We start from the raw sequence: 12,092 nt of genomic DNA, 5'->3' as shown, positions 1-12,092 counted from the left end.
AGCGAAATGAGTCAAGACTGTCCAAAGAAGGCCAACCTTACACTGGGCTGACATTAGCAACAGTGCAGCCAGCAAGACAAGGGAAGTTACCACTTCCCTCACCACTGTGGGGCTGCATCTGGAGTACTGTGTCCAGCTTTGGGACCCCAGCACAAGAAAGCCATTGACAATCTGAGTGACTGCAAGAGAAAAGGAAAAAATCATTAAGACAGCAGGGATGCTGGAGCACACAACCTACAAGGAGACTGGGGGAGCCAGTTTCAGTTCGCCTGGAAAAGAAGAAAAGATGACAGGAGAAGGAAGGGTTATAGAGAAGACAGAACAAGACTCTTCCAGGAAGTGTGCAGCTAAAGGTTGACAGGCAACATGCACAAGCTGGAACAAGGGACATTCTGATAGGATATAAGGAAACATTTTTCACAAAGCCTGGGAAAGTTAAGTATTGGAACATGGTACTAAGAGGCTGCTGAACACCCATCCTTAAAGACTTTCACAACTTAACTGGAAAAGGTGCCAAGCAACCTGACCTAACTTGAAAGCTGGCCCTACTTTGAGCAGGAGTGTGGATCAGACAACCTCCAGAACTCCCTTCCGTGATTTTCCTGTCGTTAGCAAGAACCTTCTGAAAGAGATACGAAGTCTCAAAATTCTGCACTATGTTCACATTCCAAGTGTCCCACAGTCATATAAACCTCTCTGCATCCTTTCACAAACTCCCCTCTGTGATGGCAATCAGACATTGCTGGACCACACTGTCATAGCCTTGGTGCTCCGCAATACAGCATACTCTAAGGGAAGCTTTCTTTCCCTCAAACACACAATTTTAAAGGATCAACTCTTTGCCTCGTTAGTGTAAAGCTACTTATGTCACAGAACACATCACCAGCACTTACTTGATGTGCTTAACACAGTTGGATCCCACCCTCTCTGCCACAAATTCAACTGTTCTCCGTAGGGAGGGAGGCTGGTTGTGGAAGAAGGCCTGTGCCAACTCTACCTGTTCAAGAGAAAAGTGCTACAATTGATTCGAGTACTCCACCCAGATCCTCCTCTCCTCAACACAGGAATGGACAGAACTACCATTTGGAATTGTGCTAAAAGGCACACAGTTTGCCTACAGTAGAACTTTCTGCTACTGTAGCATTCAGCACCCCTGTAAAATATTTGCTCCCTATTTCCCTCTAACCATTTAACCCAAAGCTCATTATAAGGGTTTATGGTGCTACAAAAGCAAATGCCCAGTAAACAGAGGAACGGGAGAGTTCTGACAGCACCTACTAGTATTGAGTCACCACATAGGGTTTGTTTTTGGAAAGAAAGGATCCTCTCTTTTAATTACAGGCTGGTAATCCTGTAGGCTCCTACACAGTTCATTCTTTCGGTGGAAAGCATGGCTGCGGTCTAATCAAAACAGAGTATGAGAAACATACCAACATTTTGTGTTAAAAAAGAGGCAGACAGAGAAATAGGCTAGTTGTTCCAATTGCAGGAATGTTTACTGAAGTTACCTGGATTTCAACACCCACATGGTATCCCAGCCACATGACTGTAACAGAAGACTTAGGAGTAAGGGTACCCGACTGTTAAACACAATGTTCCCTGCTGCCTAGGCCCATTCTTTTCTCTCCCTGGCATTAGGATGCCCCTATGTACTCTACCGTCACACAAGCAATTTCTCCTGCCCTGCTTCCCCTCGTGACTCCCTGATTTCATTACCTGCAGTTTCCGCTGTGTGACAGAAGCCTTGGGTGCCAAGGACTCTGCAGCTGTGGGAGTGATTTTCCTTATAAAGCCACCATTTTTTACTCCACTACCAGCCACAAAAGAGGCAAGTAGTTTCCGCAGCTCACCTGGACAGAAAAACAGGCAAAAGCAGTCATTGTCCCCATAAGCAAGGGAACAAATCAAAATTCAAAAGACTTTCACATTGTCAGTCCTGTTTCCAGAGCAGATTCTCTCAGCTTCTGTGAAAGCTGAAGTTTCAGAAAAGCAGAGGGGCATCCCACACATCTAACTGGCAGGGCATAGCAAGGAAGGCAAGGCTCCAAAGATAAAAGGAGGCTTCTGAAAAGCTCTCTGGCACACTGAACTTGTTCAGAAGGATCATGGAGCAGTCATTTCTATGCATCCCTTTTTAGCATGGCAAGCAGGAACTATAAAGTCTACAAGAAGAACAAGGCAAGCAGAGTTACACAAAATTTCAAGAGGGTCAGGAGAAAATACCTAGCGAAAAGCTTGAAGACATGTTCAACCCCTAGAAGCTTTCATGATGCAGGTTTAACATACAGTTTTCCTAGCAGCTAAGTCCCAAGAAGCAGAGACCATCCCACCATCTGGGACTCTGTTGTCTACAGAGAAGGATTTCACCAATGGCAGTCAGATCCCAGGAAAAAGATACCTCAAACAACAATCTAATAAAGCACCAGGGCACAAAAGGATTCTTCCCCTCTGCCTGGCAGCAGAAATATGCTCAAGGATCAAGGCATTCCTCGCAGTACAAACACCTCTCCCTATACCTCGGATAGAAAAGTTGTACACTTACTCTTTACGATGCTTCCTTCCAGTCTGTGAAGGATGAGTTCCCCTGTCCCTCTGTATTCAAGCTCTGTAGATCAACTATCCCAACTATATAGCCTCCCTCCCCCAGCTTCACCAGATACTATTCACAGCTGCATGAGCTTCTGCAACACAACTTTTTATGAAGATTGACTCATACACAACTGAGACCTGAAGTTGTGAGGAGGGATAAGAAAGAGGACTCACAGTACCAAAGGACAAACATGAACTAAAAAAAGCCAAACCATACAAAACCCCAAAACAACTAATACATTTTATTTATATAACAAATATAAATAAAATACTCACCAAGATAGGGACAGCAGGTATAAAGTAACTGCTGATCCACCAAGGGTACCGAGTCCTGGTAAGAAAAGAAATGAAATGCTGAAAGGACACAGCAGGAAGGAAACAAGTCTTCAGCAAGTCAGAAATCCCATACATGTACTCACAGGCAGGTTTCAGAACTGCCTTTCCATGTAAACCATAAAAGTAACTGGATTCCAAATCCACAGTAAAACGATAAACTTCACAGCCCAAGTGTTCAGTCCAGCCCTCTAACACACAATGAGCTGCTCTACATGTAGTTAGTGTAGCTCAACCTTTGCTTCTGATCCACTGTCAAAGCCCAGCTGAAAGCTCATAGTTACAAAGGGAACCAGGACTGTTGCCACAGCTGCTACTCATAAAAGAGAAACCTATCCATGGAGGAGAATAAATGAGGTACATCTGCTATGCATTACACCTCCACAGGTGTCTTCACCCAGTGTCCTGGTTTCAGCTGGGATAGAGTTGATTGTCTTCCCAGCAGCTGGTCCAGTGCCATGTTTTGAGTTCAGTATGAGAAGAATGTTGATAACACTCATGTTTTCAGTTGTTGCTAAGTAATGTTTAAAGTCAAGGATTTTTCAGCTTCTCATGCCCAGCTAGCAAGAAAGCTGGAGGGGCACAAGAAGATGGCACAGGACACAACCAGGGCAGCTGACCCAAACTGGCCAACGGTGTATTCCATACCATGTGACACCATGTCTAGTATATAAACGGGGGGAAATGGGGGCTGGGGAACTGCCGCTCAGGGATTACCTGGGTGTCGATTGGCAGGTGGTGAGCAATTGCACTGTGCATCATTTGTACATTCCAATCCTTTTATTACTGTTATCATTGTACTAGTGTTATTGTTATCATTAGTAGTTTCTTCTTTTCTGTTCTATTAAACTGTTCTTGTCTCAACCCATGAGTTTTACTTCTTTTTCCCAATTTTCTCCCCCATCCCACTGGGTGGGGGGGGCAGTAGGTGAGCAGCTGCGTGGTGCTTAGTTGCTGGCTGGGGTTAAACCACAACACCCAGATTCAGTGGAACACTGCACTGTGGAGTTATGTCACCCCAGCATTACACAGCACAGCCAGAGGCATGGCAGGAAAAACAACTTCAGACCCCATCCACACGGGCAGTGTGTACTGCACTCATTTGGAGAGGGGAAAAAAAATTAAATCAGTTGACCTCTGCATCTTCTCTTCACCACTGAAAAGACAGTGCAAAACAGAACTTTCTAATTAGACCAAGATATGCTTGCATCTGAGCAAACATAGTGCTCATTTTTCAAGGAATACTACGTATTCTCTTGCATGGCTGGGAGTTATCTGAAACATCACATATGCCATAAACTCACCTCCTTTTCTGCTTGCTCATGTTATTTTTGGTTCAGTTACCCTTTATCATGCAACTGGAAAACAGGTGACTCCAAAGACAGCAACCTTGCTCTTGTAAGTCCCATTTTATTATTTCTCTTGAGTTCACCATTACTGCTTATTTCTGGGAAGAGCTACAATTCTATCAGCTCACCTTGTACTGCAATAATCAGTGAGTACGAAAACAGCATCTGATCCTCCAGCATAACTTGGCACCTAGTCTGCAAGGCATTGCAGCAGGTGAGATGGCTCCTGCCTGACAAAAGCCCCAGAGCTGTAACACACAGTTTACAATCCAGGATGCAATGCAATTGAGGCACTTGGACAAACTGGGACATCACATACATTGGCCTACATATGCTCAATGCAACTGCACTGAAGCCAAGTTCCTGATAAAATCTTAAACTCCTGAGGCCATGGTAGGTCCACCTTCATCCACAGATTCAGAGAACATGCTACTGCACTAACTCACCAAAGCCTGAGCAGATGTCACAGAATCCATCATCAATCCCTCCTGCCTGACATCAGTGGTAAAAAACAAGTCTTCAGGGACTGATGGAACCTGAAACATAAACCCCAGCAGTTACAACCCAAACAGCAGTCAGTAACTTACACCATTTCTGACAAATAGGACAGTAAAATCTTATCAACCTGCCAGACACGCAAAAAATAGCACTAAGGATCCTCTCTGCCCTAAGCGGAGCCTTTCCATAAAATTAAAGATTTAGTTTGATCACAATAACAGAAGCTACCTTCCTTATCCTCCCCACACAGCATCGTTCACCTTTTCAACAGGTTCCTGCTAAGCAGTTACCTTGCTTCCAAATGGAGGCACAAAAAGATTTTAAAAGTTCATCACACCATCCCTTTATCAGACAAAAAATTCCCCAGGTAATTCAAGGCTGCCAGCTAGCACTCTGTCTTGTGACAAGAGCTTCCAGTTCTAACAGGAATCAGTGTCAATTTGCTTACAAGGATGCAGACTTATAAGTACAGAATGCGTTTGAGCAGCAATTAGAATTCCTACTGGAAAAAAAGAACCAAAACGTTGCTTCACACAATTCCACTACAGGAAAATAATTCTTCATTAGAATACAGAGGATTCTTTAAACCCTTTAATTTTAAATCTTTAAATTCTTTAAACTAGGGTAAAAATACCCAAAACAACAAACTACTGTTTTGCAGTGTTTTAACTCATTTCAATACTGTTTTCTATTGAGTTCTGTGCCCTGCTTTTTCTTCAGGGAAGAGCTGCGTGCACACAAGAGACTCTACCTGAAAAAGCCAACCCAGAACTGCAAGGATCAGCAGCTTGTTCAGGAAATTCATCTCCTTATCTTCAGAAAGGACCATTAACCTGCCATGCAGCAAAAGCAGCAAGAGAAAGTGTTAGATTTCAGTAGCTTAATTTTCATTAAGGAAAAAAATCCCCAACCACTCACTTTGTAATTATACTATTTGTCACCATGTACACATTCATTACTTGTCTGCCTAAAGAATGGAAAGCAAGCTCTACTTTTTTGTATGTATGCATCTTGAATAACATGCTGGTTTAAGTTTACACTGGCAAAGCCAGTGTTAAGTAACTCTAGAATGTGCTTAATATTTTCCTCATGTATATAGGAAAGAAAACTAGAAAATTATTTAAGCATGGGAGACCTTGTAGGTTTAAGGTTCAAATTCAGGTTTAAAATTCACAGCTGCAGATGTAGAGTAAGTGAGTGGGGATTAAAAAAAATTTTATTTACTTAATGAAAAAACACATATTTAAATCAAACATCTGAGTTTTGGATGTGCTCCCTTCGCAGCTTTATGTAAGATAAGAAGTGCTCACGATTTGCACACATACACACAAAAAGTACTTTTATAAGAATCTCAAACTAGGGCCAGCATGCATTCTCAAACACCAGGCACCGCATCTAAGCATGCAAACCTTCAGAGAAAAGTTCTTGACAAATATCCTTTCCCAGGCTCTTACCTGTATACCTGCAGCAAGAGACAAAATACTTTCTTGTAATAATCAAGGAAAGGAGCAATATGATCCACAAGGGAAAGGTACTCCACAATCCAAGGAACAGTGAGAATAGAACGTCGATCCCAAATAGATTGTCTCAGAAGCTTCAATACATCCAGAACAGGCAGGGTCTTAATGGACAACAGAAGTTAAAGTAAGTAGCTTGAAGTTATCTTTTGATACTTAAAGAAAAACTTTATCTATATCTTGACATTTCTTTCTAGGATTTCATCTTCTGTACAAATAAGAGGTGACTTTCTGGCTACTGAAAACATTTCTTTGCACAAGAGCAAAGGTAAAAACCACCCTATGATGGCAACCAGAGGTCGCAATGGGACTTTCAAAAGTAAGGCTGTAAGCCTGACTATGTACAAGTAGAGTCAAGGTCTAACCCCTGCCTCCTTGCATTCAGTATGATACAATGCTAGGAGATTGGTGCGAAACTAACAAAAACATTCCTGCTAGCTGGATTTTACACTGTAAATACACATTGCCTTAGCTAGGTCAGAGTTCTGGTATGACAGACCCAGATTAGCAGAAGTAACAGAAAACCGAGTACCTCACCATCAGTGCATTGCTCCCTCTTTCCTAACTTACACAGACCCTTCTTTCCTTTGTTCCCAACCCCAGAATATGCAGTAGGGGCACAGAACAGTATAACATCATCCCAGGAACCACTGGCTTGCTTTCAAAACGCATAACTATTGTTGTTCCCTCCTTGGATTAGAAAGCTTGCCTGTCAAGCAGAAGGCCACGTTAGATTTCTTAGAAGAGTTTGGTTTCTTACTTGGTTTCTTAACGCTACTGCAGAGTCTTGCAAGTCTCTAGTCGGTTGCTCCACAGTGCGATATGGCAAGAATACAAGAAACCCCAGGAACTTGGCAAGGAGTCGGAGGCTTAAGAGGACCACAGTGAAACGCTTCTTTTCATCCTGAAATTAAAAAAAGCAAGCTGGGGCAATGCTATCCTAAACTGGCAAAGCAACTACCTACATTAAAATTCTACTCCCTTCATGTAAAAGGACCACATAGCTTCATCACTGCTTTTAATAGAGGTAAGTTTCCAAAATACATATTTATCAAGCATTTTACATTGCTTCTGCCTCCACTGCTTCACTTACAGCAAGAAGAAATTAATTCAAGAGCTTTCTAAAACAAGCAGCTGCTCAATCACATGCTCATATTAACAACTTCAGAGGCAATGAGAGGGCAGAGAGCTGACCTCATGTTGCTTCCTTTATACCATTACTGCTCTGCAAGTCTCCATGAACCTTTGGCTGCTACTTTGCTAATAGAATATAAGCTGTGACACCTCTGATAGGTATAGATGAGTGAAGAAACATCTGAACAGGTATGAATGGGCATGACTACAAATTCGTTCTAGCTAAAATACTTCTACATGGAAAAGTAACACAGAACTATTGCAACCGAGTGCAACAACTGGACTCAGTTATTTCATTGATCTAACACGGGGTACTAATAACCTAAAAAGAGGCTCTCACTTTTCAAACTATTGTGCATCATCTCTTATGACACAGTTCCATGAAGCACCTTGAAGCATGCAAGTAAATGGCAAGGGGCTCAGACATCCATAACTAAATTGCAGAGTTATGACAGAACCAAACGAAGAAGCTCTTGTCCTGCAAATACAGTGGTGAAAGCTCCAGGCAACTCACAATCAAGCCAGTAATTCTTTGGGTACCGGAAGAGCTCAGGGCAATTCCTGCCAGATGTGTTTGCAAAAAACAAGCTCACCTGTTCATCCATATCTGCTTCCCCATCGCTATGCTCATGCTCCACCAGAGTAAGGCTATTCAGTTCGAGTATCTTCAGGCACAGACTATCCACCAGGTGCTGATTGAACTGGTAACTTCAGCAAAAGATGATGATGAGTCAGACTGGGCTGAAAACAGCAGTAAAACCTCAACTAACACAGTGCAAAATTTAAAGCTTGTCTCATGAGTTGTATCAAGCATCAGCAGACATCCAATGTAACAGACTGACAGACAAGAAAGCAAGGGACAAGACTAGTACTGGCTGACCCCCTTCTTTTCAACTCTTATTTTGTACTTTCTTGAATACATGCTATTTAGCAACTCCCACCATAAGGATAATAACACGGATCTGTCGAAGCAGGAAGCTGTAAAATAACTGAACCTAAGATTCAAATCTCCCATAGATCACAACTCCTCCATGCTGTGGATTGTGAAAAACTCATTGAACAAAACCATGAACCTGGCTTCATCCTGTAACTCCTTAGCTTCATGCACTACCACACAAGGAACACTTGGCCAGTCCAGTGCCCTTGCTAGGCAGCACTGCACGCCTTGGCACTGGGAAACAGTGATGGCCTGTAACAAGATATTATGGTTTTATAGAAGGAAAATTATTACCATATAAGTAAGCCTAAGTCTAGCCTAATGTAGCACACATACACACAAAAACATTCTATGCTCCTGGCAGAACCTGCTTATTATTAACATGTTCAGCATGCATGCGGGCCAAGAACACTAAGTGCGGTATTATGCAGCTGAAAAACATTTCTGATATGCTCTGCCTAGGTTACACCATGCCCCAAGCTCTCTGGACAACTCCCCGCTGCAAGAGCAGCACACTGGTGTTCCCCGCTCACCCACACATTTCACCAAGGAAACAGCAACCACAGGCAGCTAACCTTCCTGCGCTGAGGATGAAGTCCCTGAAGAACTGCTGGCACCCTGGGAATGAAGGGGGTGGACAGGGTCCTCTGATGCTCTGAGGAACAACAAATCTTTCCTGCAGCCTCTTCAGACGGCTCAGATTATCAGAACCCAGCATATTAAGGACATCCTGGTCTGGGGTGTCTCCCCAGCTTGCACCACCACCAACAGGACCTTTACACATCTTCAAGAGACAGAAAGAGTAGTGAGGTGGAAAATTTGTAATAAAGCATCATTTCACTTCATCTCTCACCCCACATATTCTCTCTTCCTCACAAGACTTTGTTTTAGAAGTAATCCAAGCATGGCCTTTTCAGGAGGCTCATGTACAGAACATCTCTTTTCCTCATGCCACAACTTGTTACCCACTTTGGCCATACACAGCCTAGAGATCTTGAGAGATGGAATTCCAATCCTATACATCTAACTCAGGCACATTTACCAGGGTACATCTGGATGTGCGCAGAGAACACCTATCACTCACATGGTCTTCATAAACCACTCAGTAGGATCTTTAGCCCAGTCTCCAAGGACTGTGATACTGCACTATGCATTCCCAGAACAGGTTTCCCTGGAGTTTCCAGAGAGTTGAAAAAGTTAAAAAAATTAATGCACCCTTCCCTCAAACATATAGATACTACTCAGGACTCAAAGAATCACAGAATTGCAGAACTGTTTAAGGTTAGAAGGTACCTCCTGGATCATCTAATCCAACCCTCTTGCTCAATCAGGGTCAGCTACAGCAGGTTGTCCCAGGACCATGTCCAATTTGGTTTCGAATGTCTCCACTGGGACTTGACAATGCCTCTGGGCAACCTGTTTCAGTGTTTGACCACCCTCACAGTAAAGAAGTGTCTTCTTGCATTCAGATGGAATTTCCTTTTTCTCAATTTGTGTCCATTGCCTCATGTCCTGCCAGTGAACACTACCGAGGAGAATCTGGCTCACTCTTCTTCATTCCCTCCCATCAGGTATTTGTACAAAGTGCTAAGATAACGCGAAGCCTTCTCTTCTCCAGGTTTAACAGTCCCAGCTCTCTCAGCTTCTCCTCATACAAAATTGCTCCAGTCCCTTAATCATTTTTGTGGTCTTGCACTGGACTCGCTTTAGGAAGTCTGTATCTTTCTTGTACTAGTGAGGCCGAAACTGGACACAGTACTTCAGATGTAACCTAACCAATACTGAGTAAAGGGAAAAGATGACTGCATACTCCTACATCTAAGTCAGGACTGTTTTAATGAGAGATATCATACTAAAAAGCAACATTTAACTATGTATATCAAGCGAACAATTACTATGTCCATTTATTCCAAACAGAGCATCCTCCCCCCCCAAAAGAACATCTTGTTATACTTCCCAACCTTCAAATTATCAGGCCTCAACACAAATCCTCAGTCTAGGTTCTTTTCTACATGCACATTGTTAATACACACAAGATTCTGCAAATCACTTTCCAGCCAGACACATCAGATTCCTTGAAGACACCTAGCTATCAGTTTAAATCTTTGGTTACCTTTGCGAAACCCTGCAGTCTTCATTAAGAAGGCACAGATATAAAAGAGAAATACAGTACCTAGGACTAATTAAATCCTGTTGATGCAACAACGTCCATCTCACCTTTTTCCCACAATCTCCCTGAACACACACATCAGACAGGACACTGATGCAAATTCAGACTGGACACTAGACATTCCAACATTCCAACAGCTCGCAACTTCCCGGCAATGTGTGTGTGGCCTAATACTCAAATACTCAAAGTGATGTTATGTGTCTGTTTTGCTATCCACAAGGAACCCACCAATAAACCAGCCATTTATAGAAAATACAGTGAATATCGATACTCCAATCAGAAGCATCTTTTCTTTCTTCATTCCTTCAGTTACAGTGAAGTCAGATGATGCTTGAAACTGGTGAAAAAACCCCTGTAAACTACAACAGCAATACTGTATCAAAAAGAGGCTGTTGCAGTGTTACACAGAAGAACCAGAGATTCTTTGCAGGTAGTACATTCATGTTGCTAATGTACATAACTGGGAACCTCTGCATTTGATACATGTCAAAATACAACCTTAAGATTTCTAAAAATTATAACCGTTCTAAAATTAGAAGGTCACAGTAAATAACCATGAAGAATGAATTTTTACAGCTTATGATGTGCTCAGTGTGCCTGATCCCTGATTTACACAGAGTTCATCAGTAATTTATCACTGATTTAAATTTCTGGAAAAGAACGGAAATTCCCATCCTAAAAACTTGGCTCTCCCAAAAAAGTTTCAGTAGGAAAATCTCAAAGAAACTTGCAAGACACAGTTTGTTTTCTCAGGCTGAGAAAGGATCAAATCAGCGTTGATGTGTATCTTCATTAAAAAAACAAGTCATTTACCTGGATAAGCTGTTTCTGAAAGAGCCTGGCAAAATGGCTGTGGTTGCAGGTTGCAGACAGGTGAGCCATCATGGCCCTGTGAAGGAAAACATCACAAAATGCTGACTGGAACTCTGTGGTACAAAAAAGTGTTCTAACCTCAAACTATACCAAAAGCTTAAAATAACTGCTTTTAAGAAAGCAATCTCCAAAGGCCACTGCAAAAAACAACTTCTTTATAGCCAGGTATCCCAAGCACTGAGGCCCATCTACTGACCATGGAAACAAAAACTCTCCCTGAGCACCTGCAGAGCAAACACAGCTCTAGAGATAAGATGACTCTTCCTTTCCTGCAATAATGCTGTTATTTAGGAAGAAAATTAAGTCACTCAGCTCCCACTCTCCTCTTTGCAGAGCAGTGAGCTGAGAGTTCACACATATGCAAGTAAGAAATCAGCAACAGCAGTACTTCTGATACCCAAAGAGAAGAAAAATTTCTCAGTTTAAATCTCAGCCTTGTTTTGCTCCTGTGGTGAAAAGTCACCTTCACATATGTAACGAGTATGCTGGTGGTTAAGACTAACAGAGAAACCCACAAGGCAACTGCTTTCAAAACCATAGTAGTTTCTTTATATATACTCTATTTTGATAAAGCAATAAATGAATAAAACAGCTTCCTTTCCATAGAAAGAGCCACAGTTGTCTTGTTTTCAGAGCCAATACACTAGAACCCCCTGAAATAATTATAAGAGCTAAGAGGTTTTGAACATCTA

General features: G+C 42.3%; 1 protein-coding gene across 1 annotated transcript in view; it reads right to left on the bottom strand.

Annotated features, from left to right (window-relative positions):
• Nucleotides 1-12,092, bottom strand: part of CDAN1 (codanin 1) — a 34,658-nt gene that overhangs the window by 10,387 nt on the left and 12,179 nt on the right. The window contains exons 10-19 of the mRNA XM_049825913.1: nucleotides 11,341-11,416; nucleotides 8,933-9,141; nucleotides 8,014-8,128; nucleotides 7,047-7,190; nucleotides 6,224-6,390; nucleotides 5,521-5,602; nucleotides 4,718-4,807; nucleotides 2,866-2,920; nucleotides 1,717-1,850; nucleotides 894-997 (exon numbers count right to left, since the gene is read on the bottom strand). Coding sequence (XP_049681870.1) covers nucleotides 894-997; nucleotides 1,717-1,850; nucleotides 2,866-2,920; nucleotides 4,718-4,807; nucleotides 5,521-5,602; nucleotides 6,224-6,390; nucleotides 7,047-7,190; nucleotides 8,014-8,128; nucleotides 8,933-9,141; nucleotides 11,341-11,416 — 1,176 coding nt within the window. The remainder of the gene's footprint in view (nucleotides 1-893; nucleotides 998-1,716; nucleotides 1,851-2,865; nucleotides 2,921-4,717; nucleotides 4,808-5,520; nucleotides 5,603-6,223; nucleotides 6,391-7,046; nucleotides 7,191-8,013; nucleotides 8,129-8,932; nucleotides 9,142-11,340; nucleotides 11,417-12,092) is intronic.

Source organism: Accipiter gentilis, chromosome 22 (assembly GCF_929443795.1).
Source record: "Accipiter gentilis chromosome 22, bAccGen1.1, whole genome shotgun sequence".
Classification (NCBI taxonomy): Eukaryota; Metazoa; Chordata; class Aves; order Accipitriformes; family Accipitridae; genus Astur; species Astur gentilis.
Note: the sequence above shows the minus strand (reverse complement) of the source record. Positions and strands in the feature narration are given on the sequence as shown.